General features: G+C 44.0%; 1 protein-coding gene across 6 annotated transcripts in view; it reads right to left on the bottom strand.

Moving 5' to 3' along the window:
* The window catches only part of PRDM11 (PR/SET domain 11), an 89,790-nt gene that overhangs the window by 4,097 nt on the left and 58,179 nt on the right, over window positions 1–27,514 (bottom strand). For 5 of the 6 annotated variants that reach the window (XM_031942813.1, XM_031942814.1, XM_031942815.1 and 2 more), the window contains 3 exons: window positions 24,758–24,825; window positions 8,861–9,048; window positions 1,718–2,359 (listed from right to left, as the gene is read on the bottom strand). In XM_031942813.1, coding sequence (XP_031798673.1) covers window positions 1,718–2,359; window positions 8,861–9,048; window positions 24,758–24,825 — 898 coding nt within the window. The remainder of the gene's footprint in view (window positions 1–1,717; window positions 2,360–8,860; window positions 9,049–24,757; window positions 24,826–27,514) is intronic. The other variant, XM_031942816.1, reaches the window with a different exon arrangement.

Below are 27,514 nucleotides of genomic sequence, written 5' to 3'. Positions count from 1 at the left end.
GCTTCTGCAAACTGAATAAATATGTCTCATACATCTTTACACCACTATTCTATCTGTAGATGCAGATGTATATATATGTGTATGTGTGTGTGTGTGTGTGTGTGTGTATATATATATATATATATACAGATATAGATATAAATATCTATCTATATATATATATCCCTACATATTCATGTGACTGTGATTAAAAAAATACACATTTCTTTCTTTCTTTCTTATAGATTTCTGTCAATTTCTTTTCAGTTTTAAATGTTCAACTTCTGTCAGAGATATTTATTTCAAAGGTGGTTTTCTTTTAACCCATTCTATATCTTTCTTTCTGATGTTATCAATGCTGATTTTAATTATGCAAAACCCTTTAAATTTTATGTAATTAAATCTGTTGATCTTGGCATTTGTGATCTCTCCTAATTCTAGTTATTCATTTTTCCTCTATCCCTAATCATAAGAGATTTAACCTTCCATCATTTTCAACTTCTCAAACAGATAAATGTTGGGTATAGATTCACAGTATCTTTTTGTCAGATTGGGAGTTTTTTTTTTTTTTTTAACGGAACAGCTAGTATCAGATATCTAATGTTAGAAAAAAGTCTTCATGGAATCAGTTACACCCAGAGAAGGAACACTGGGAAATGAGTGTGAACTGTTTGCAATTTTTGTTTTCCTTCCCAGGTTATCTTTACTTTCTCAATCCAATTCTTCCTGTGCAACAAGAAAACTGTTCGACTCTGCATACATATGTTGTATCTAGGATATACTGTAACATATTTAACTGCTTGCCATTCGGGGGAGGGGGTGGAAGAAGGGAAGGGAAAAGTTGGAACAGAAGTGAGTGCAAGGGATAATGTAAAAAATTACCCAGGCATGGGTTCTGTCAATAAAAAGTCATAATAATAATTAAAAAGATTCTTCATATCCCAAAAGCTGGGAACCACTACTCCTACTGATAAGTAGCATTTATGTAGCACTTTAACATTTGCAAAGTGCCTTACAAATATCTCATTTTATTCTCACAAGCCTAGGAGGTAGGTGCTATCTTTATCCTTAGTTTACAGATGAGGAAACTGAGGCAGCCAGGGTGAAGTGATTTGTCCAGGATCACACAGCTAATAAGTGTCTAAGTCTGGATTTAAACTCATGAAGATGAATCTTCCTGATTCCAAGCCCAGTGCACTATCCATTCTGTCACCTAGCTGGGCAGGGATTACTCCTTATTTATATTTCCTCCTGCACTTAATATTGGTGAGTATTAATTCAATATGAATATAATCTTGGTGAATATTAATAGGTGCATGTAGGTTATGCCAGAGGAAACAAGGCAACGTGTCTCCTCACTCTCTGAAGACCCACCCCCCTCTGGGCATAGCCTCAAATTGGGAATGGAGATCGGCTAGACTCAGGGGCCAAGCTCTGGGACAATCTTCACTGGGTTCCACCACAAAGAGGTCAAGAACACAGCACACACCCCCTTCTTGTGGTGGAACTTGCTTTATTGACAAGGGCTCGGGGTACAACGGGAAGTCACAAAGCTGTCCACCCACTGGACACAGCGCTACAGATCTGGAGCTCTCCACCCTGAGGTCCCGGATGCCCTCTGCCCAATGTCCGCCACATTTCCCTTTGGAACGCTCAAGCTGAGGCATTTCTGGCCACCCTCTGTACTGCCTACTGTGCGCTCCTCCCTCTAGCCATCATCTCAACCAGACCAACTCACCTGTGGGGTCTGAAAACTCTGGGAGCTCCGGTACCTGGGGTGGCAGCAGAGGGGGCTCGGGCAGCTTCCCAGACTTGAGCATATCCAGTTCAGCCTGCAGCTCCCTTATCTTCTTCTTCAGGCGGATACAGTTAGGGCAGAAGGAGGTGGTGGGGAGCTCGTGAAGGTCGGACGCCAGGGAAGCCTCGGCAGGGCTGTCTGCCTTGAATGACGAAGGCTCTTCCTCCTCATCCTCCAGCAAACTTGTGTCCTTGGAGGGACCATAGGAAGCCCCTTGGGGAGCCTTCCACTCCTTCTCCCCCTGGTTCCTGGAGAGATCCTGGGGCTCGTGGGGCACGGCCATCCCACACTGATCATACACGTCTTCCGCGTGGAACTTGGGAGCTTTCCTGAGAACAAGGGGGGTGCCTGGGGCCAGAGGGGGCTCCTCTATCTTTGCTGTCTCCAGGGAAGCCTCCAAAACGTCCTTGAAGATGAGGTCGATCTTCTTCTTCTTGGGCGGAGGATGAGCATCCACCTCATCAAAGCCACGCTTGTAGGCGCTCTTGCCGTGCCTCAAGACCGTGAGTTGGAGAGGGCCCCGAAGGTCCTCCGGGTGGTCCAGAGCCTTCTCAGGCTTCTCTCGCGGCAGCTTTTTATCTCCTAGGAAGGAAAACCAGGGTGTGAGGAGGTGGGGAGAAAAGATCAAACGGGAAACACCAAGCTAGATTAACACAACTGTCCTCTGGCCAGCCGTGGCTGGGGCTGGCTTCCAGATCCTACCCAAAATGGCAGATGGATCACCCAGAGGAAGATGGATGGAGGGCCCTAGGAGCAGGTGTGAAGATGGAGGCTTATGGGGAGAGCAGAGTTCTGTAATGGAAAGAAACCCAGAACTGGAATTGGCGGACATGGGTTCAATTGTTAGCTCTTCTACTTACTCTCCACTTATTACAGATAATAATAACAACCACAGTAGTAGCCAGCATTTATATTTATATTCACAAAGGAATATTATCTCATTTGATAATTTGGTCTGAAGAAGTCCTCAGTTTCCTCTGTAAAATGAGAGGTTTACGCTAAATGAGTTCTAAGGTAACTTCCCACTGGAGATCCCAAGACCTTGTGAGTTATTCATTGATTCATTAACAAAGGAAAGAAATAATCTTTAAGATCACTACCAGGCCCAGGAGCCCAGAGGATGGCTCACATGGTCAAGCTAGGGGAAGATACAAGGCCAGCCAAGTGATGTCACTCATCACCCCCCCATTCCCAAGGACTCCTTCTTCCTCCCTCCTCCCACCTTCCCTCCTAAGGACCTGAGGATTTCAGCTTCAACTTGGTAAAAGGTGTCAGGCGCACAACATGACTTTCCTGTTCTCCATTCCAAGACAACCTGTTTTTAATAAGACTTTTCTTATAAATGCCTCTCTAGTGGAAATTCTCCCTCAAAAACAAACAAACAAACAAACAACCACACTGGTTCTGGAGTTAAAGGATTTGGATTCAAATCCTACCGTAGACACTACCCTTGTGACTTTTAGCCATTTAATCCTCTGTGCCTCAATTTCCTCATCAGTAAAATGAGGTCGTTGAACTAGAAGACTTCTAAGGTCCCTTCCATTTAAGATCTAAGGTCTAAGAATCTTTTTCTTGGTTAAAAAGCTAGATGAAATAAGAGCAAGTAAGGTTTTTTCTCGTCCTCATAGCTGTTAGTATTCTTTTTGCCAAAATCCTTCCCTAGAATGTGTGTACACACATATACTCGCTCTCTCTCTCACTTGCACACACACACACACACACATACATACATACACATACAGAGAGGAGGAAAGGAGGGGGAGAGAGAGAGAAGGGGAGAAGTTACTTTAGATATAGTGTGGTGCAGAAGAAAAGAATGAGTATGCACAGATATGAAGAAAAAAAGATGAAAGGAAGGAAAAAAGAAGGAAAGGAAAGAGAAAGAAAGGGAAAAGGAAGAAGAAAGAAGAGGAGAGAGAAGAAACAGAGAGTGTGTGAGAGAGAGAGAGAAAGAAAGAGAGAGAGAGAGAAGAAATGAGGGAGAAGTACTTTAGAAATAGTGTGGTACAGAAGGAAAGGGAGGTTTAGAGCTTGGCCTCTGTATCTGTAAAATGAGGGGGTGGGTTAGATGGACTCTGGGGCCCCTTCCAGCTCTCAATCTATGAAATTTTGTGTATATCTTACATTTACTTATCCATGTTATGTCTCTTTCCCTGGAAAGGAATCATTTCACTTTTGTCCTTGTATCCAGTTTTGCAACCCCATTTTACAAATTAAGAAACTGACTCAGGGAAATTAAATCTTTTCTTTCCCATGCTACAGATAACAAAATTGAGGTACAGAGATATGATGTGATTTGCTTAAAATCCTGTAGCTAATAGGCAGCAGAGCTAGGATTTGAACTCATGACAATCAGTCAATATGCATTTATTTAAAAACCAAATCGAGGACTCATGTATTATGTCCAGGATTAGACACCAGGAATCAAAAGATAAACATTGCTCATTGCCCTTATGGGGGCTTCCGTTGTATTGCCAGTTATCTGACTCCTAATCCAATGTAGTTTCCATTATACCATACTCTAATAGAAGGAATTTTTAACACTCCTTCCAGCCAAAGACATTTGAATCTATGATCCCCAAACCACTTTTATCAAATGAGAGAGTCTGTCAGCAATCTAGCTGTCTGTCTGTTTGTCTATGTTAACATATTGTTATAGATATTTGTGAATGAACATATGCGTGTATAGAAATGTGTGTGTGTGTGTGTGTGTGTGTGTGTGTGTGTGTGTGTGTAATTAAACACATAGATGCGATGATTGTCCTGATAGTGTTTAAGCTGCAACAAGATTTTGGGGATGTCCTGTGTATATACGAAATGGGTTGCATTCTCCCTTGCCTCTGAAACCTTGCTTCACAGGATCACAGGACATTTGTCTGGAACGGACCTTTGTTCCAGTCATTTTTTCAATCTTGTCTGACTCTTCGTGACCCCATTTGGGGCTTTTTTTTGGCAGAGATACCGGAGTGGTTTTCCACTTCCTTCTCAAGCTCATTTTCCAAATGAGGAAATTGAGGCAAATAGGTTGAGGTGATTTGTCCAGGGTCATACAACGAATAAGTGTCCGAGGTGAGATTCGAACTTAGAAAAACGAGTCTTCTGGACTCCAAGCCAGCACTCTATGCACTATGGCACCCCCTAGTGGCCGATGAATGGCCCTTACAAGTCTAGAAAATGTTAAGGACTCCTGCAGTGGAAAGACCTTAAAGATCTTTGTAATCCAGGAGTCCTTAACCTTTTCTGTGTCCTGGAACCCCTTGATGGTCAGCCTGGTGAAGCCTATGGACATCTCAGAAACATGGTTTTTGAATGTTTTAAAATGAAAGACACTGGATCACAAAGAAAATTGTTTCCATTGAAATAGTTATCAAAATATCTTTTTTTTTCCCCCTGAAAATAACAAGTCCAATTTATATTTAAAAACAAGAGGAATGGAATAGAGATTCATGGTTTCATATACATCAAAATAATTTTAAAAACTAATTCATGGATGCCCAAGTTAAGAAATCTTGACCAAAGCAACTTCCTTCACCTTATAGATAAAAGGACTGTAGCTCGGAGATAGGGAGTGAGAGGTCCAGTTCATACTGAGATGGCAGAAGCAAGATTCAAATAAGAGATTCTGGCTCCAAATCTAGAGAGTTTTCTCTGAGGCCACAAAGATAAGGAGAAAGGAGATAGGATTTTTAAGAGATCAGATTCTCATTTTCTTAAATCTTTTCACATGCCTGAGTGACTTCAGAACTATGGGGAAACTGAGTCAGAAGGGAGTAAGGAGAGGTACAATAAGCCTCTTCATAACAGCACCATTCCCTACTTAATGGTCCAGAAGAAACATCTGATTTTATGGGGTCCTTAGAGACCAGGGACTTCTTTCTCTCTAGCTAAACCGAGACTGCATTATCTCTTTCTCTGTCTATCTTTCTCTCTTAGTTCTCTGTCTGTCTGTCTGTCTGTCTCTCTCTCTCCACACACACACACACACACACACACACACACACACACACACATTTTCCCCACAATACTACAGGATCACAACTTTGGGGAACAATGGGACCTCATAAGCCATTTAATCTATGTATCTTATTTTAGAATTGCCATCTGTTTGTGCTGTGGGGAAGTGTGTGTAATAAGTCCCCAGCATTGAACTCTCTCTATTGCCAAGTTGGGGCTTATCTGTTTTTTGAGGCTGTCCCTTCAGCCTTAGGATTACATGAAAAACCACTGTGGTCATGGAATATATCCCCTGGTTATCAGGAAGGCTTAAAACCCCCGCAATAAATCAATAGAATCTTACAGTCAGAAAGGAAAGTGGAAAGAGAAATCAGGTCAAATCTTAACTCCGCCACTGAGCAGGTCATTTTCCCAGCCTGAGCCTCTGTTGGTTTGCTCATCAGAAAAACGAAGGTGCGGGAAAAGATCTCAAAGGTCCTTCTAGTTCCGACATTCTGGGATCTCAGAAGTCATTCTAATTTCTTCTATGTCATCTCCAACATCAGCTCCGACATGTGGGTCATCCAGGTTGAAGTTGAAGACTTTTAGTGACAGGGAACTCACTCCCTTATGAGTTGCTGGGAAATTCAAATAGTTGGAAATCCTTTCTTATTCTCAGCCCAAATAAGCCTCTGTAACTCCCCCTATCAAATGGTGAATGAACTTCGTTGAACACGAAGTCACAGAGATATCCCAGATCACAGAGATCTACAGAGAAAAAGATCCTGACGTACTCAGACAACAATGAGATCTCCAGTTTTCTGATGAATAAGCCAGAAGCTTAGAGCTGGAAAGAGCTTACAAATCATCCAATCCTACATCCTCATTTCAGAAATGAGGAAATCAAAGATGAATCCCATATTCTAGGTCACAGGGTTGAGGAAGAGTTGAGGTGGCATTCAAAGCAAGGACCTCTGAGACCAGAGTCAGATCTCTTTCCACTATGGAACACTGATCAAAAGTCACTAAAAGACAGTGGGATCTCTGGCCATGGAGTGTCTGGTCTCCGCCGACCTCATTTCTAAGAAGCTTGAGCTGCTGTATCCTTCTAAAAGGAGTAAAAGGCTTCCAAATCCGGCATTTAATAAACGGTTGCTGAATTGAAGTGAATTAAAGAGGCAAATCCATGAGGAAGAACAGCCTCTAAGCACATCCAGTCATGGATTATCTGTGTGACCTGTGTCAGCTCCATGGGAATCTCTGCATCCCAATGTGGGCACATCCAGGAGAAGGAGGTTTTAGCCAAACACACACACACACACACACACACACACACACACACACACAATGCCATGGTCCAAAAAAATTAAATATATCAACGCTTCTGGACTTTTGATCCAAGCTCATCCATTTCTTTCATCCTTCCTCTGCAGTTCTTAAAAAATTCAAAATTTCTTTGGTGAAGATCTCCATGATAGGGCCCTCCCTACCATCTTTTGTAGATCAAAGCCTGTGGTTCTCTTCTCTCTTACTGTTTTCCTCTGGATAGGAATATCATCTTGCATTCCCACTTGTCTTTGCATCTTTTCCCATGTGGGCTTCGGGATCACCTTCTACGAAAGCTCTCTCCCAAATGGCTCCCTATCACTCACTCCCTTAAACAAGCTCTTCCCTTATTTCTCTCAGCCTCTCCTCACAATGATGGATATTTGAGAAGCCACCAGGAAAATCTCTCCCAAAACATTGTAAACCTTCCTGGGGGGGGATCCAAGAAAGCTGAAACTGAGAATTGAAACTTTGCTGGCCCCAGACAAGAATTCTCCTTGCGTTCTTTTCTTCTGGCCCCATGCTGCCTTCAGTATTGCTTCACTCCATTGTGTAGCCCCTAGTGCATGACTGATGTTCAAGAGAAGCTCCATGACGATATTCAGGTCTCTCCGAAGGTCAGATTGAATCCCACTGAGGAACTGTTCACCAGGAAAGTGCTAACATCCCCAAACCCAGGAGCTAGGACATTCAGGAAATGAACTTAGCCAGAATTTCCCTTACCAACATCCACTGAGTCATGAGACACCTTTTACCAAGCTGTGTAGCTGCTGCGTGCTTAATGGAATTCCAGAATTTCAAAACTGAAAGGGACCTCTGAGAACATCTAGTCCAAATGTACCTGAACAAGGAGCTTGATGAACCCCAATGAAGTAGGATTCACTACCTTTTAAAGTAGCCTACTTCACTTGTTAACTGCTGTGATGGTTGGTAGTTTTAATTTTTTTTCTTTAAAAACTTAATTTCCATGGATCACTTTCATCCCTTCCCATACCCTCCATTCTTTCATTAGTTGTCAGGTTCATGATCTACTGAGTTTGAATTTATTCCCTATGGTTTGTGGTTGGACCAAATAGACTCTAGATCTACTGGACAAATTCCATGGACTAGGAAGACTAAGGAATTAATCTGAAGGTGATATTGGAAAAAACTTGGTTTTCACAGTTGATCAGTAAGTCCGAATGTGGCTCGACTTGTGGTAATGAGGATATTCTAAATTACTTTCTTGTAGTATACATATTGTCCCTATGGACAGAGACCCATTGCCCTTCTCTCTCTGGACCTCCTTATTTATATAAGTTTTCCCACCTTCCCTCAAATTATCTTTTGGACAGGCTTAATGGCCAAGGAAGAAGAGGGAGCCATTAGCTCAGCAAAATATAAAGCTTGGGAGTAGTGAGAGTTTAGCCTTAGTAGGAAATAGAGAAATAGGTCCTAATAAGGTCCTTTCCCTCTTCCCCTCACTGAGTCTCCATTTCTCCTTTTCTAATATGTGATCAAGGTCTCTGTTCCTCTGGTTACTCAGAAATCTAGAGGATGGGTTTTTGCAAATGTTCAACCAAATAATCTAAAATCTCCTCACTTGGTTTCATTCATCCTTCCTCTTAAAAAAATTAACTTCTCGCTAGTTTCCCATGAGAAATTTATTAATTTTTCCTTTCTTTCATCCCAGAGATAGTGGCAATCTGAGTAGTATATTGAGGTAGTGAGAACTGTGAAGAAGACTGGGACATCTGCTCAGTATCTTCAGTTAGGCAATATTCCATTAACCAGGAAGGAGGCAGTAGGGGCAGGGAGAAGGTCCCTAGGCAGGGAAAGACTCACCTCTGGTCAGATTGCGCTGTATTGTTTCCTGGGACATGCTGTGTAGACGTTTCATATAATCCTCACTGTACCACACTCGTAACCGCTCCCCAGGTCGGATATCACGGCACACTCGGAAGTAGATTTTCTCACTATGCTGGAAGGCCATCAGATTTTGCTCTCTCTCTTCTCGTGAGATGATCACATATCTGGGGAACAAAAGTAAAAATGACACGAACTAAGGCAACAGGTCCTTAACACATCCTCAACCCATGTGCATCCTCATGTACGTACTCACATAGAGACAAAGGGAAAGAACACTAGAATAGGGGCTGGAGGACAAGAGTTCAAATCCCAGATCTCTCTATGTGATCTTGGAGAAGTCAATTTGATTTAGGCAACTCTAGGTAATTCTGGGTTACTCTGAATGCCAAAATACTCATCTGTAAAATGAGACAGTTGGACTAGATTATCTATCTGGTTCTTTCTAGAGTTCTATGAGCTCTAGGCTCTTATCACCAAGTACCTAGTATATAATTCCAGTTATTTCCCTTATAGACATCCTAACTTCAATAGGTTCAAAATCCACTTCCTTCCAAAAATTCCCCCTTTGTTTTGTTTTGGGATTTTTGCACTTAGGAGTATTTTATTCCCCCCCCCCCCATTACATATAAAGATAGTTTTCACCATTCATTTTGGTAAGATTTTACGTTCCATATTTTTCTTTCTCCCTCCCTTCCCTCCCTCCTCCTCAAGATAGCAAGGACTCTGATATAGGTTGTACACATACAATCATGTTACACCTATTTCCATATTAGTCTCATTGTGAAAGAAGAATCAGAACAAAAGGAGAAAACCATGAGAAAGAAAAAAAAACAAACTGTAAAAAGTGAAAATTGTACGCTTCGATCTGCATTCAGACTTTACAAGTCCTTTAGAATTGGCTTAGATCATTGTATTGCTGAAAAGAGCCAAGTCTATCATAGCTGATCATTGCACAATGTTGCTGTTACTGCGTACAATATTTTCCTGTTCTGCTCATTTCACATCTGATGCTGATCAGATCTCTAAGCCTCTTCAGGCATTTCTGAAATCAGTCCGCTTTATCATTTCTTACAGAACAATAATATTTTAAGACATTCATGTATCATAACTTGTTCATTGTTTTTTCCAATTGATGATGTCCCTTTTTGTTGAGGGACTCCATCCTTCTGGCCATTCAGGTTCACGAACGTCATCTTTTACTTCCCTCAATTTCACTATCATTATCTGATCGCTTATCAAATCTGCTTAATTCTAGCTCAACATCTCTCACACTTGTCATCCTTTCTCCACTTAAAGGTCAGCCCTCTAGTTCAAACTTTCATCACCTCTTGCCTCAGCTGTTTTAATGGCTTTAAAATTGGATTTCTGATTTCTGGTCTCTGCCCCTCCAGTCTCTCCTCCATACAGTTGCCAAAATAGTTTTCTAAAAGCTGTCCTTGCCAAGTAATTCCTTTGCTCATAAAATTTTAGTAGCTTTCACTTTCTAGTGCCTTTAGGACAAAATGCAAATTTCTCAGCTTGTCACTGAAAGCTCCAACATCCCTTTCTCGGGTCATTGCATATTATACCTCCTCACATTGTGAACCAAAAGGATACTGGGTATCTCATCTCCCACGTGTACACATTTGCTAGGCAGTTCTTTATGCGTAGAATATACTTCTCTTCTTCTCCATCTCTTAGAATCTCTAGTTCCCTTGAAGATTAAGCTCATATAGCATCTGTAGAAGAGACTTCCTAGTCTCTCCTTCCTCCTCAACTAATGAGGTATATACTTATCTGTTTCTACTGTATCCTCCCAGTGGAAGTCAGCTGACTGATGGGAGTGGCTACTAGTGTTCATTTCCATTATTTCCAAGCCTGACACATAGTAGGTGTTTTATCAATGCTTGTTAGTTTGCAATGGCTTGTAAAATGGGGATAATAATAACTGTCCCCTTGTGCAAAGCAATATGGTATATTGACAAGAACAATGGTTTGTGGGTAGATGACCTAGGTTCAAATTCAAATGGCTCTGCCATTCACTGTCTATATTCTTGGGCAAGTAATTTCTTTCTTTAGGTTTCTAATTCCTTTCCAGTAAAAGGATAGGGTGGCTAAATGACCCCCTTTCAGTCCTAGATCTAGGATCTTGCAATCTCACAGAGGTTTGGGAATAGGCGAGTCTCGCAAAAACCGTGAGTCCTTATTATATCCAACTGTCCTCACATGGATGAAAAAAAATCTTAAAGAGCTAGTCTTTCATAGAGTTGAAAATACAAATGGCCTTGGGACAGAGGGTAAACTGCAAAGAATATTGCCTAGAAGCAGTGGAAAGAACATAGATTGTGGTCAAAGGTCCTGCATTCAAGTTCTGACTATTACTTCTTCCTGGGCTATTTTTAGACAAGTCATTTCCTTTGGATAGATATTAATTTCTTTTTTGATAAAATAAGAGGGTTGCAAGTTCCAGTTCTAAACCTTAGTTTTAAATCTCACATTCAAGTCAGAGGACTGGGGTTCAAATCCCATTTCTGCCCCGATTATTTGTCTGACTGAAGAAAAGTTAATATCCCTCTCTTTACCTTAATTTCATAATCTGCATACTGAAGCAGGACTAGGAGAATGCTAAGGTCGGTTCCAGTTCTAAATCTTCTGGTCTATGAGACATGGAGAGTCATGGGGTTGTCTAAGAAAACTACCCTTTTTATCCAACAACCAAGGTTTGGTATCTGGCCCTCAGGTTCTGGTAGTCAGACTTGGCTCTGACTACTAATGAGGAAGAAAAAAAAAAGAGAAAGAAAGAAAGAGAAAGAAAGAAAGAGAAAGAAAGAAAGAGAAAGAAAGAAAGAAAGAAAGAAAGAAAGAAATCTAAAAACAAATCATAGGGTGAGTCAAAGGATCCAGGAAAGACTGATGATGAAAACTGACTTTCAGGACAGATTCCGGAGCTCTTCAGGATTCCAAATACAGCCTATCAGAAAGAGAATTTCCCTTTAGGGACATTTTAGTCTCCCACCCTCCTTGATTCTTCCTTGATACCTCATTCATCATGGCACAAAGGTAACCCTAGGTATTTGAAGCAATCTCTTACAAATCACTTTACTTCTGTTACTTCAGTTTCTTCCTGTAAAATGGGAATAATAATAGCACCTACCCTGCAGAGCTGTTGTTGGGATCAAATGAAATAATATTTGTAAAGCGCTTGGCATATAGTGGCCATTTTTGTTGTTGCCCAGTTGATTTAATTGTATACTATTCTTTCGGCCCCATTTGGGGCTTTCTTGACAAAGACTGGAGGGTTTGCCATTTTCTTCTCCGGAATATCTTACAGATGAAGAAACTGAGGCAAAAAGGGTTAAGTGACTCATGCAGAGTCATATAGTTAAGTATCTCTGGTGAAATTTGAACTCGTATCTTCCTATATCCACTGTACCATCTAGCTGTCATAGGAGACATTGTATGAATGTTTACTCTCCTTTTCTCCCTTCTCTTCCTGACCCTACTATATCCCATATAATGCCTTGTGTTTCTACCATTCAAAGACCTAACTCACTGAAGGTGGAAAGGCTCGTCACCAGAACTGGTCACCAGGGGACAATTTTCTAGCCCAGTGGCTGGCACATAGAAGGAACTTAATAATGATTTGTTGACTGAACAATTTTGGGCCATTGCAACTCATGGTGCCATCTACTTAGGTCATGGTGGGGGGGATTTCTATGACCTGTGTCTGGAGCAAGTAACTATGGTAATGAAATCATGGGGCTTTCAAAATCCTATAGCATTATTTTAGCCAGATTCATGTTAAAAATGTTCCAAAAGCTTTAGTGTAGTTATGATTTGATGCCTTAAAACTTTTATGCTTAAAACTTGATGCCTTAAGACTTTTAAAGGTCCCTATATTTAGATAGTGCCTTAAAGTATGGAATGGGTACATTATTTCATATCTTTCAAAATGTCTTTTGCTATCTTTTGAGTCTTCTAGGTGTAGCACATACAACAAGTCTCAACCCATCCAAATCATCAGAGTCTTTGCCTTACTATTCCAGATAATTGGGCATCTTCTTTTCAAAGAAGTGAACCTTTAAAAAAAAAGTCTAAAGCATCCGATCAAAGATTTGGGGCTGGAAGGGACCTCAGGGACTACCTAGTCCAATGACCTCATTTTACCACTGAGAAAACTGAACCCTAGGAAAGGAAGGAACTTGGCCAATGTAAGTTAGTCAGGTGGTAGCAGATTCAGGATTTGAATATGAGGCTTCTGACTCTCAAGTAAGTTCTCCTATTGTTTCAATCTGTTTTGAAATACTGGTTCCCCCTTACAGAAATTGTGATTGTGTGAAGATATGAAGACCTTTAGATGTCCAGGTCTCCCCCATGTGATAAATTTCTCCATAATAAATCTCAGATGACTCCAGTCCCCCATTTTGTGCCTGCCCTGCCCTATAAAAAGAACACAGAAAGTAGCAATCTTTCCTGATTATTCTAAGTGAGTGATTCTGTGCAAGATGGCAAGGCCATCTTATGGCAGGTGCCATGTTGGAGGAAGTTGTATCATAACCCTGGAAGAAAGAATGCACGATGGGAGGGGGAAGGGAAAGGACAGGCAAAAACCCTTAAAAAATCCGGATGACCGCCAATAGTGGAAACCTCACTGGCTATTTCTGTCTCATTTGAAGTTAGACAAATCAATAAAATACCAAAGAGTCCTAGACTAGATGTCTCAAGGCAGACTCAAAGTTTTCCCCTCGATGTTGCTGACTCAGACATGGAGCGGCTCCAAGAAAACTCAATCCATTGTCCTCGGACTTTTCTCTAAAGAAAGCAGGTTTCCCAGTCAGGTCCGGAAAGTCCTCAGATCCAACTTAAGAAAGATAAGCCTGGATAGATCCAGTTTGCTGGAAGGCATGAGCAAGGAGCAGTTGGAGGAGATCTCAAAGTCGAATCTTTCTGAAGAAATAAAACTTCTAAGGTATTTGACTGAGGAATGAAAATGGGGGAAGGGAGTTTGGGAGTGGGAAGGAAAGGAAGTAGGTATTTCAAGCACATCAAGGAAAGATTCTTAATCTCCTTCCTGCCCATCAGTAAGAGGTAGATTTTTAAACACATTTTACCATCTCCAACCTGGGTACATAAAAAAAAACAAAACGGTGCTCAAATTTGCATATCTTGCATTTGGGACCTTATATAAAGTAAGTGTTTAATAAATTTGTGTTGTCTAAGACTTTAACAGATACTTCCATTGTTTCATGTGTATGTCACTTCCCTACAGGTACCATGAGCTGTTTGAGAATAGGGAGTCTATTTTATGCTTCTCTTTATCAATCACAAAGCCTTGTGAATAAACTAGATGCATTTTTCATCCATCCATCCATTCATTTATTCATTCATCTAATACTTTTCTACATCATTTTTTTTCTTTTTTCTTGTTTTGAAGCAATTGGGGTTAAGTGATTTGCCCTAAGTCACACAGTGTCTAAGGTTTTATTGAATTAAGGTCCTCCTGACTCCAGGACCAGTGCCATCCAGCTACAGCTCCCACTGCATCCAGGACTATTTCTAGTGGTCCTGAGCTATATGTTGCCATTGGACCTGAAGAGCTCTGGAAGAGAAAATGAGGCAGGTAACTTTGCATAGCCCTCTCTCACTTAAATCCAATTCACTTGCATTTCATGGCATCACTTCCTGATGTCATAGCCCTCTTCCAGAATGAAGGAAAAACAATATCCTCTATATCACTAATTAGGGAAGCCTGGACTCATTTATTCATTTTGTTATTTTTTACATTCACACCATGGTCTATTGGAAAAAGAGGTTCAATTTCCATCCATCCATCCATCCATCTTACGCTTCTCTGTATCTAGAATAACATGAAGAACAAGGGCAAGCACATTCATTCATTTTATTATTTTCTACATTTATATCATGGTCTTTTGCTTTATTTTTATCCATCCATCCATCCATCCATCCATCCATATCTTATGTGTCTCTGAATCCTGAATGACACCAAGAATAAAGCTGGGCACATTCATTCATTCATATATTTCTTAAGTGTTTTACTGTGTGGGGTGCATAGCTAACAGTACTGGGGAAGATACGAAGAGAATTAGATATAGTCCTTGACCTCAAGGAGCTTACAGTCTTTTAAAAGGGATCAGATGAAAAATAAAAATTGGATATTGTGAGTGCATGAAAGGAGTACAAAGTACTATGAGATCAGATCAGGAAAAACTCATTTCCAGTAGGAATTCTATCTGAGAGGTAGCATGAACCCTAAAGAATGAGTCGGATGTGAACAGGTATGATGGGATGGGGACAGTGTTCCAAAGATACTTCCTGACTTGAGTGGTATTAGATAAATCTAAATATAGATTAGAAAGCATTTTATTCCCTTTGGCTTCTTTTCAACCAACTACACTAGTTTCTTAAGGGCTCAAGGACATATTATGGTGAACTGGGTGAGGGTTGGATGGGAGTAGGGAAGGATAGGAAGTGAGCACACACCAAAGAAAGAACTTGAAGGCTAGGTATGTTAGAAGTGTTAGATATTTCTTTTTATTACCATTTTAACAAAAATACTTCCAAAGGAAAATTGTTTGTAGGGAAAGGGGCGAGGGGAAGCATAGCCACGGGGTAGAGGATAAGGGGATTCTCAGCTCAAGTAGCAATGCAATGCTATCTATTCTAAGAGATCAGAGTGGAGAGAGAAGGCTGAGGGGAGGCTCTGAGGCATCTAATGCCTCCTCTCCTACCTCAGGCTTGAGAGCATGGGCTTTATCGTTATGATGAGTCTGGGAAGGACCCACTTTCCAGGTCTAGGTGGGCACAGGGTATCAGTCCTGATTCAGGGGGCTCTTGCTTGGGCCAGTCTTTGGGACAGGAGGCCAAAAAGAACATGGGGCTGAACCCTCCACATTCACGTTCATTAAAGCCACCTCTAAACTCTCTCCTTGACACCATGAATGCAGCTTTCATGCCAGAGGCCAAACACCAAAACAAAACTCAGCAAAAGTTACGGATGTGAGTATTTGTACCCTTATACATGTTAGCTTATCTACAAGACAGCTCTGGACAGCCAGAGCAATGGAAAGGGTCCCGATGTCCCTGGAGTGTCAGGAGGAAGGGAAGAGAATCACTCATCTCAAATGTTCTCTTGTGACTCACTCCTGATCCATTTGGACCTCTCTCAGAGCAGAGTAGAAAGCTCCACTAGACTCCTGAGAAGTCTGCTTCCTCAGTGTCAAAGCCAAGGGATCAGGGTCAAGAACAGTTACAGGAAGGTTGATGGGGCTGGGACAAAAGCCAGGCTCTCATCCATAAAGGGGGATACATCCTCCTCTTCTGTTGCTATCAAAGATTGATCTCCTGGCTGGTGGAAAGGAAAGGATAGGGGTCTAGAAAAAAGAAGGCCCAAATATACCATTTTGGCCCCTTGACAAGTCAAGTCAAGACAAGTCACTTTAAACCTCCTTGGGCCCCATTTTTTCACAAATGAAACTCAGAATCTCTTCCTGCCTCCCAGTCTCAGAAGATGTGCGGAGGATTCAGTGAGACAGTATATTATGAGTGAGCTTTATAAAGTACAGCGCATCAGCTACGGGCAGGCAAGGTTTTAGGGGGATTTCCTTCCACTTTTCTAAGACATCCTGCCCCACCAGAGGCAAAAACACAAAACTAAACTCATGTAATGGCTCTCAAAAAGCAGGCTAGCTGGCTGGGCACAGTGACCAGGCAGGGGCACCACTAGGCAGAAGGCATGGCCAGCTGGTCTGAATGCTGAGCTCTAACCACCACCCCCTCCCCATCTTTCATCAGCAGAAACCATGCCTGAGGCCTGTGCTCAAGAAGGTTGAACCCACCTGCCTAGACCATATGGCCAGTCACCATTCCAATCTCTTTGGAGTGGAAAGTCAGATTTCCCACCCAGACCCACCCCACGTAGGCTGGCTACCCAATAGGATGAAGACTCCGGGGAGTGACTCACTGAAGCCAGCGAGCACCCACAGGTTCCCGACACCTCCACTTCTGGCAGGAGACAGGGAGGAAGAGGTGATGGCTTAGCCCTAAACATGCCTAAGGGATCAACCCAAGACTTTCCTGATGATGTCCCTAAACATTACGAATCGAGATGAGGAAACCCTCCTCTGTAATGAAGGCTCCCCTGCTCAGGGACAGCTAACCCCTTTCTGTATACTTTTCTCTCCAGCTCAGACGGGTTTGGTTAGAAATGGTGTTTTCGCTTCCGAGATCGAGTAGTCCGTACGGTTGGGATTGGCTCCAGGCCGGGCTCTGCTTGCTGGGGCTCGGGCTGGAGTGGTGTTCCTGTGGCGGCTGCCAGGCTGGGTCCTCGCTGGAGTGCCTGGACTCCATCTCGGATCTCGCTCAGCATCTGGCACATCTGGCTGACCCACCCAGTCAGTTCGGCCATAGCCTGGCCTATAGCGTGCATACTGTCTGCCATACCCCGATGGACGTTCACCAGCTCCTGGCAAAACCGCTGGAAGGGCTCGGACTCCTGGGCATGAGAGTGGAAACGATGTTGGTCAAAGCCTGAGAGTGGGGGGCTCTGGGAATGGGCATGTGGGGGTGCCTGGGGCAATGGCTGTGGCACATCCTCTGGCTTTACTCCCACTGTCTCTGACTGGTTGGAGGAGGACAAAGGTTGGAAGAGAGCTGGCCTGGCCAGTTGGGCAACTTCTTCTTGATCTCGATGCAGAGACGTCAGAGGGGGTTGATGTGAAGGTCCAGGAGTCTCCTCGTCTTCATCATCTTGGGAGAGAGAAATCAGAAATACAAAGGATTAGTAAGGCAGAAAAAACTAGCTGTTCCAGAGTATCTACTGCCGGGTCTTTCTTATTTCTGCCGGGGACAGGGGATGGTGGTCCTCACAGAGTTAAACTAAGTAAGACAGCTGCCTCCCCCACTCCCAAATCTGTTATCCTTCCCATATTAGTGTCTGGGACACCCTGATTGAATGGAAATGCAGTCTAGGAAGGAATATCATGCTCTCCGGTAAGGGGCACACCTGGGTAAGTGAAACAAGGGTCAACAACTGTCCTTGGGAACCATTTCCCTGGGGAACATTCTGCTTTAGAGAAAGCACTGAACTAGGGATGAGAATACCAAGACATTCCCAGCCTTGCCACCAGTGACCTATGGGACTTTGGACATCTCTTTGGGCTTCAATTTCCCAACCATAAAATGAAATGTTAGACTAGATGACTTCTAAGGTTCCTGCCCACCCTGATATGTTCTATGTTCTAAGGTCCCTCCCAGCTCTGACATTCTATATTCTAAGGTCACTCTAAGCTCTAACATTCTAAGTTCTAAGGTTCCTCTAAGCTCTAACATTCTATATTATAAGGACCCTTCTTACTCTGACATTCAATGTTCCAAAGTCCCTCTAAGCTCTGACATTCTATGTTCTTAGGTCCCTCTAAGCTTTAATGTTCTTTGTTCTAAGGTTCCTTCTAGCTCTGACGGTCCATGTTCTAAGGTTCCTTCCAGTCCTAAGATGTTGTGTTTGATATTTCCCTTCTAGTCCTGATAATCCATATTATATGTTTGAATATACATTATATATGTATTGGAAGGTCCCTTCCAAATCTGATATGCTATATTCTAAGATCCCTCCCAGTGCTGACATTCTGTATTCTAAGGATCCTCTAAGCTCTAATGTTCTTTGTTCTAAAGTTCTTCTTACCTCTGACATTCTATGTTCTAAGGCTCCTTCCAGTCCTAAGATGTTGTGTTCAACATTTCCCCTTTAGTCCTGATTGTCCATTTTAGATGTTTGAAAGTCCTTCCAGTTTTGAAATTCTATATTCTAGGGTTCCTCTAAGCTCTAACATTCTTTGTTTTAAGGTTCCTCCAACCTCTGACATTCTACGTTCTAAGGCTCCTTCCAGTCCTAAGATGTTGAGTTCAATATTTCCCCTCTGGTCCTAATAGTCCATATTATATGTCTGAAGGTCCCTTCCAGTTCTGACATTCTACGTCCTCGGTCCCGCTAAGCTCTAATAGTCTGTGTTCTAAGGTTCCTTCCAGCCCTGACATTCTATGTCCCTCTAAATTCTAACATTACGTGTTCTAAGGTCCCTCCGCGTTCTGACATCCTAGGTTCTAAGGCTCCTTCTCGTCCTAATATGTCGTGTTCAGTTTTTCCCTTCTAGTGCCGATAGTCCACATTATATGTTTTAAGGTTCCATCCAGTTCTGATGTCTTGTGACTCCGTTTAAAGGCTTACGATTTTCTGGACTCCAAGCCTTGAGTGACCATTCACGAGTTTTTTGGTGCCATCTCGTGGTCACCTTGGATATCGCAGTTTTTAAATGTCAATTTCCATTGGACTTGGGATGGGGAAAAAGTGAAGAGAAGAATTGTTTTTGAAGCTGTGGGTGGGCCCAGAATGGTGAAGGACAGGAGAAATCACACCTCGGGGTCTACATCCCCACCGCTAGCGTTTCCTCGTCACTAGAACAGATCCTGAGACCAGAGGGAGGACTAGGGAAGAAACACACCATGGCTGTCTTCAGCGTGTGGACTAGGGGCTGGACCTTCGCACCCCCTGGTCCACACGCAAAGGCCATAGAGAGCAAGACAACTAGCTAGATATGTGGTCCCTCAATAAGACAACTAGCTAGACATGTGGTCCCTCAATAAGACAACTAGCTAGACACGTGGTCCCTCAGTAACTGGGAGAGGGATTTCCACAGCAGCAGACTCCACGACCTCTCCACCATCTTGGAATGGAAAGCTTCCCAGTGGCAGTTAGTCTCAAGAGACTACACCCCCACCCAATCTCATCTATCACCCCAGAGCTGCTCTTATCTCCCGGGGGAACATGCACACCCACGCACACAGTCCTAGCCCCACGGTCGAGATCTCGGAGACCAGAAAATCCACGATCAATGAATGATGAGGAACCTGCTCTTTAGAATGGGAATTTCATAAGTTGATGGGCCGAGGGAGTCAAGGTTCAGTATCTCCTCTTTGTACCCTGTGGTTGGGCAGGGTTGTAGAGTGCTGGCAGCATGGCGTACTGGATGGAGCACTGAACTTGGAGGCAGGAAGGCCCGGGTTCAGATCCCACCTTGGAAACTTAATACTTGTATGATGATGGACAAGTCAAAGTCATAGCCTCTTTAGCCTTCAACTTTTCCATCTGTAAAATAGGTAGAGCTGGACTCAATGGCCTCTAAAATCTCTTCCATCTAGAAATCTTGGATCCTATTATTTCTAATGTGTCTTACACTAGGAAGCCAGCACGGTTTCAACTGATCGTTCTAAGGAATGACTTCAGAGACCATGAAACATGCAGAATACAAAGTGTTGAACTAAGAATCAGGAAGACCTAGCATTTGGATCCTGGACAAGCCACTTAACCTCTCTAAGATTGAGTTTCCTCATCTGTTTAAAAAAAAAAGGGGGTGGGCTAGGACAGACAGCCGGTAAACTCATATCCAACTCTGGCCTCTTGAACAGGCTCCCAGACAAAATTAAATCCAACCTGGCCCCAAGCCTGCACTCCATTGGCACGGGGCTTCGGGCAAGTGGCTCTGGCCTCCAAAAGTCAACTTCCCATCAGCTGGGCTCCCCGTACCCTAGGCACCTTTGCCCTCACTCTAGTTCCTCAGTAGCTACTTCAGCTTTTAAAGAAGGTTATCCCTCAGCAAGGATGGTGGGGATGGAACAAAGTGGGGCCTGAAGAATTTGGAAGTCCTGTGATGGGAAGAGAGGCAGGTCCCTGGATGGGCTCCCTCACATGCTGAGCAGTTCCACATGATACCAAAGTCCCAAAGGACTCTAAGAGTCTAGGAAAGGATACTCTGCTCCCCCAAACCCTGACCTGAGAGTCAAGTCTGTTATATGCAGGAAGGAATTGTGAGAGAGAGGAAAATATTAGAGAAAACAAGGAGACAGAAGTGAGAGACAGTGGGGAAGTATAGAAAAGAAGGGGGAACAAGAGCAAAAGCAAGAGAAAGAGCGAAAGAGAGAGAGAGAGACAGAGACAGAGTCAGAGAAAAAGACAGAGAAACAGAGACACACACACACACACACAGAGAGAGAGAGAGAGAGAGAGAGAGAGAGAGAGATTGTAAGGCAAAAAAAGATGAAGAGAAAACAAGGAGAAGGCATAGAGACAAAAGCCTAGAGGAGGCTGAAAGAGCCAGGAGGCCCAGAAAAAATAGGGAAGAATCAGTGGGAGAGAGAGAACAAGGCAGGTTAAAGAAGTGATACTTACAGCTAGTCGAAGGACTGTCCACGCCATTCACATCTGCTCTTGGTAAGCCACGGACCGAGTGGGAGGTGTGCAACGTGGACTCAATGGCTCTCTCATGGGCAGTAAGGATAATGGTAGGGGGGTGGCTTCCAGTGCCAGGGCCAGACAGCGACTTCTGCATGATGGCCAGTTTGTCTTTAGTACGCCTCTTCATATCATCCCATCTGTGCTTAATGTCCTTCACTGAGCGGGGGACTTGGCTGACTGAGGTGATTTTCCGAGCTATTCCTTCCCAGATCTTGTCCCTGTCGGCATGGGACAGCCTCATGGTCTCCCTCCCAAACAGGACGGCTTCATTGTGGGTCACCTCAGTGACCAGAATGTCCAGCTCATCCTTGGAGAATTTAGGCTTCCTCTTACGTTCAGTCATGGACGCCATGTTCCTTGGGTTGAATATCCCACAAAGCACAATTGGGTAAATAGAAATCAATGAGGGGTGGGGAAAGGGGGGGAGTCCTGCTCCTACCTACACTGCTGAGCTCCCCAAGGGGGAGCCGACAGGAACTGGCTTCTTGCCCTCCTCGCCATTCCTATCTAAGTTAGCCCCCCTCTATCTTCCCCCAGCAGATAGAGGGGACAACCAAGTCCAAGAGAGAATGGTCAGAAGCGCACAGGCAGAAGGGGGGGTCTATGAATTCTGATAAGAATGCAGGCCATGTAGTATCTGTTGGAGGCCCCAAAGAAAAGAATCTGGCCAGAATCCTTTCGATGCACCCCCAAGGGCGAAGGAGTCACCTCAGGGGAGCTCCAAGCCCACACCAGCCCTGTGGCCACAAGAACGACGCATGACTTCCAAGGACACGAGGCCCACCAAAGAACCAAGAAAGGAACGACCAAAGGAGGAAGCCGCCTGGCTGGAATTCAAGGAAGTCTTTAGGTGACAGAGATAGGGCAAGTTAGCAGGAGGCTTAACTCGGTATCGTTGGATGTCCCGTTGGTAAAATGTGGGCACGCCTGAACTTTTGCGCCAAGGTCCACATTGACCAACTTCTCAAACCTAAGCCACATCTGGGAGGCTCCATTCGGCAAGCAGACACTGAGTGGATGGGGAAGGGGCATCAGCAAGCTCACAGTCCCTGACCTCTCCTGAATACTCATATGGAGACCAGGCTCCTGGGCAATCCTGCTGAACCTTCTACTAACCCTGAGATCTCTACCTAAGAAAGGCTATTGAGGAAAACAGTGAAAAGAGGGAACCAATGTTGAGTCCACAGCTTGGTTCATCTGGAGAAACCATTCTAGAGGACTAGGTGGATAGGCTCATTCACTCCTCACAGAATCAGTCAGGCACTGCATTTATTAAGCGCTTACCAAGTGTCAGGCACAGTTGAAGCAATGAGTTGGAAAGCAGAAGTTCTGCCACTTGCTTCCTGTGTGACCAAATAAGCTGGTTTTCCACTCTGGCTTTGCCCCTTCTGATTTAGCATGGCTGGGTAAATCACTCACCTTGATTTTGGGACTTCTTCCCCCTCTAAACCTAAAATCCTAATCCTGTGAGTCATCCTCTCTCTCTCTTGTAAAACAAGAGGGTTGAATAAAATAGCCTCTAGGGTCCCCTCTAGATCCTACATATGACTCCAAAGAATCTCCACTCGCAGCCACATTTGAGGGTACAAGGAGAAAGTGTAGGAGATTTGGCAACCTGGCTCTTCTGAGTGACCTTGTTTCTCTGAAAGGGACCATCTCATCCCCATGGAACTGGATACAGGACCCCTGGCCCCTAAAACTAAGATCTGTGGTCCTGAGCCACTTTGGTGATGGAAAGCTGTTTGACCACTTGTGGGGAATATTATAGAGCACACAACTGGTGAGCAGAGTGGGCGGACTAAGAAAGACCAGAGTCTGAATCTTGCCTTAGACTTCCTAGCTATGTAACCTTGGGAAAGATATTTAATTTCTCTGTCTCAGATTCTTCATCTGTAAGAAGGGGACAATAGCACTTATCCATGTTGTAATGAGGACCAAATAAGATTATATATATAGGTGAGCACTGATCTAGCCATGCATCTATGTATGTATATATATCTATTCATCCAATCATTCATCCATCCATCCATCCATCCATCTATCCATTCATCCATCTATCCATCCATCCATCCATCTCTTCATCCATCCAACCATCCATTCATTCATGCAACCATCTAGCTAATCTGTCCATTATTCTGTCTAAATGTCCATCTACCTAACAGAGTCATACACAGATATTATGAATTCTGGTTAGTAGGCACATATATGTATATGAAGCTTTTACACACCTTAAAAAATCAACATCATGATTATTTGCATGCTCAGGAAAGCATATAAACAGGAGCATTTTTAAAGGCTGAAGAAGGATTTCCTAACCCTTATCACCGATTCATCCCACCGGAGTTCATTTTTATTCATTCTGACAGCCCGGAACAGTAGCCATTCCACCGCAGCAGTGCTCCTGAAACCAGGGAGCTTCTAATTCCCCCAACAGTCTCATCTCATTTGTGTCAAGCCCATCCCTGACCCCTCCCCCAAATCTCCCTTGCATTTCTCCAGTGGTTCTCCTTCTAGGTACCCCCCTACGCCCTTGAACAAAGAGCAGCTGGACCACATGAGTTTGTCCACCTCTCCCCTGCACACACAGGTCTACACGTGTATACTTTGGCCACTGATGCTCTACCCCCAGCCTGAGAGGTCAAGTTCACTGCTCATGTGCCAGACACCATGGCTGCGTCTATGGCATCCCATGGGTGAGTGGGGATCTCTCAGCCTGGGTTGGAATCCTGCTTGAATTCACTTAAGACTGTCGGGGAACATGGCTCTGACACACAGTCCATAACTACCCAAAGAGCCACCTTTCTACTCCCCACCCCCACCCCAGCTACCTGTGTGTGTATAGGTATAGATCAAGGGTTTTGGAATCAGAGGTTCTGGGTTCAAATTTCAGTTCTGCTATTTAGTATCTGGGTGAACGGGGTGGGGGAGAAATATCGCTTGACCTGTTGATTTTGTTTCCTTAGTTGTGAAATGTAGGGGTTGGTCTAGTTGCTTCCCAGCCCTGACAGTAATGGCCCATCCACAGCGAATATGCTATGAAAGAGGAGGAACCCAGTGTACCCCACAGGATACTAAGTTTCAGGACAAAGATGGCATCCTCTTGGGGACCGAAGCGATCTAGGAAAGGTTGGGAGGCTTGGGGACGTAAGCAGAGAAATCCACCCGCTGCCCTTGTCCACAGTTTCCTAGAGTCCAGTCCCTCCCAAGCAGGATACGGACAGTGGAGTAGCACGTGGCCCTGGAGAGCTGGGTGGAGGGCCTGCCCCATCCCTGGTCCCAAGAGGCCCGAGCTTCCACTGTCTGGCAGTAGCCCTTCAAGGAAACCCTTGTGGAAAACCAGTCATGGGCCAATTTCCTCTCTATTCTCAGGGTTCCCATGGCATCAGAGTCATTTCTTCTGACCCTTTGGCTGGGCAGCGGCAGGAAGTCGAGTCACACTGAGTGAGATATTTCCAAAGCATGGGAAAAGATGAAAGGATGGAGGCTGCCGCCCTCTCTCCCATGGTCGCTCCCTCCCATGCCCCCCACTCCCTGACTCCCTCATTTGGGGGGCGACAAAGAGGTGCCCGTGACAGAGCAGGACTCACCTCATCCAATTGGCTTTGGTTTCATCTGTCCCATCGATAGACTTGTAATGGTTATTCTTATCAACAATCTGGAAAGGCAGAGAGAGAGAGAGACTGGCAAAACCAGGGCAGAACCGGACCAGCCAAGCTGAGGGTGCTTCCTGCCTCCCCTCACACTCAGAATGGGGGAAGAGCCCTCCCCACCCCCACCCCCCAGGCTCAGCTCCACAGGGCCCTTTCCTGCAAGCAGTCCCCAGCACGGCTCCATCAACATTCTAATCCCTTCTCCGGATGAACGAATGAAAGCATTTTGTTAAACCTTTACTAGATCTCCAATCCGGACAACCAGGTGGCACAGTGGATAGAGTGCTAGGCCTGGAATCAGGAAGATCTAAATTCAAATCTGAAGGAGCTCACTAATGGTGACCTTGGACGAGTCACTTAACCCTGTTTGCCTCAGTTTCCTCATCTGTAAAATGAGCCGGAGTAGGAAATAGCAAGCCACTCCAATATCTGCCAATAAAGTTCCCAAGTAGAATCATTTCTGACTGAAATATCTGAATAATAATAACAATATGTCTCCAATTCCTGCTAGAGATGTAAAAAAAAAAAAAAAAAGCAGAAGAATCATGGGAGTGGTGGTGAGGGATCTGGGTTTGGGTCTGGGAAGTCCCAGAGAAGCTGAGTAGTACACAAGGAAGCAGCGATGGTAATGTAAATCAGCTTTTATACAGTTAAAGCTGTATAATGTTCTACCAATATTATTTTATTTGATCCTTATAACAACCCTGAGAGGTATCCCCATTTTATAGATGATTAAACTGAGACAGAGACTCAGGGATTTTCCCAGAGTCATATGGTTAGTAAGTATCTGAGAGAGGGTAAATTTGTATTCAGATCTGCCTGATTCCGGGTCTGAAGTTCTATCCACTGCCCCACCTAGCTGCCTCAAATGGCATATCAACGAGCTGATTATGGTTCCCACAGTAAGAAGCTGAAAAATGGGGGAAAGGGATGTTTATGTGGACAGCAAAGAGATCACAGGGTTAGATAGGGTTTAGATAGGGTATGACCCCTGACCTGGCCTAAACCTGGTCTGCCAGCTAATTGCCCTCTACTTTCCCATCTGTATGATGGGGATGGGGATGGTATAAAGCCCAAATTCTAAACAGTTCTGACGTTCTCCTCCTTTGTTCATAAATATGCTCCCAGCTGCTCTGAGGGCCAGTGATATGGGTCTCCCTGCTGCCAGTCACATGAGACACTCCAATTTCTAACGCTGCATTTCAGACGGGGTCTCCCAAATCTGGAATTGTCTCCCTCGTCCCTCCCTGCCTTCTGGCTTCTCTGGCTTCCTTCTGATCTCGGCTCAAACTCCCCTTTCTCCAAGAAGCCTTTCTTAATTCCCCTATGCTGGATGTGTTTCGTCTCAAACTTTCTGAGTGACCCTGAATAAATGATTTGTACGCACTTGTTTGCATTTGCCCTTCCACAACTGAACTCCTAGAGAGCAGGGATTGGTTTCTCCCCTTTCTTTGTAACCCCAGTAATTAGCACAGTTCCTGGCACACAGAAAATGAATAAAAGCTTGCTTACTTGACTCTTTCCTCAGAGATAACTGCAGTGTTGGAGCCTAACTCCAGACAATAGTGTATACCGGGTATGAGGAGCCTGGGTACTGGGAACCTTGGAAGATCTCTGACTTGAACAGGACAGTGTGACTTATTTGCTATTCCTTTTTTCCTCTTAAAAGGCTCCCCCACATGGCTATGAGTAGAAGTAGATGCTCCTTTGACCAAAGCCTTTTGGGTAGGGAGAAAATGGCAGCAAAGGTTCTGAATGGGAGGTTGGGGGAGAGAGGCTGGAACTGAAACAAGGGGAGTGAAGGGGAGTGAAGATCACAGGGTCATTGATTTGGACCTAGAAGAGGCCTGAGGAGGGGAATCATTTCCACTTCTCCCGTCCTTCCTCTTGATAACACAAGAGATTGTGGAAAGATCATGATGTGGTTGGTGATTCCCCAGTTAGCTCCTGGTCATGGATCAGACAGCCTGGAACTGGTGTCCCAGCTCCCCAGGGCTTTGGTGGTAATGTGGTCCTCAGTGACTCGCTTTACAGCACTGGTAAATGGGATAATAATATTCTTTGACTTACAAGGTGTCCTAAGGAAAGCACATAAGAGACCTGAGGATGCTATGGAAATTTGAGGTTTTGAAAACTCTGTGGTATGATGGGAAGAGCTCCAGATTGAGAGTCAGGACACCTGAGCTTGCCACATGTTGACTTTGTGACTCTGGACAGGTTGCTTGCCTTTCTGAGTTTCAATTTCGCCATGTGTAAAACAGAAGGGCTGATACTCTCAATTCTTGCCACACTGGGTTGGAAAGAAAGGGATTTAAAGCATTCAACCTCTCTGTGACTCAGTTTCCTCCTCTGTAAAACGAGGGAGCTGGACTCAATCACCTCTAGGGTCCCTTTCAATTTGACACAATCCTACAATTCTATGTCACAAATGTGACATTATTATTACCATCAACATCATCATTAAGTAAGCGTTTGAGAAGCTCTTAGAGAGCACAGTCCACTGCTCTCATAGCCCCTTTTCCTGACCAGTCAGGCCCTCCCGGGCTTATTCACCTTATTTTGGTGAAAGATCCAGGCCAGTCCCGCTTATTTTTCTTTCCTTTCTGAGAGCCTCATCCTGTTTTCTTTCTCCAGCATCCTTGTCCCGAATCTTCAACTTTCTCTCAAGTACTATCTTCCCCCATTTGAATGCAA

This window comes from Sarcophilus harrisii, chromosome 6, assembly GCF_902635505.1.
Source record: "Sarcophilus harrisii chromosome 6, mSarHar1.11, whole genome shotgun sequence".
Lineage (NCBI taxonomy): Eukaryota > Metazoa > Chordata > Mammalia > Dasyuromorphia > Dasyuridae > Sarcophilus > Sarcophilus harrisii.
Note: the sequence above shows the minus strand (reverse complement) of the source record. Positions and strands in the feature narration are given on the sequence as shown.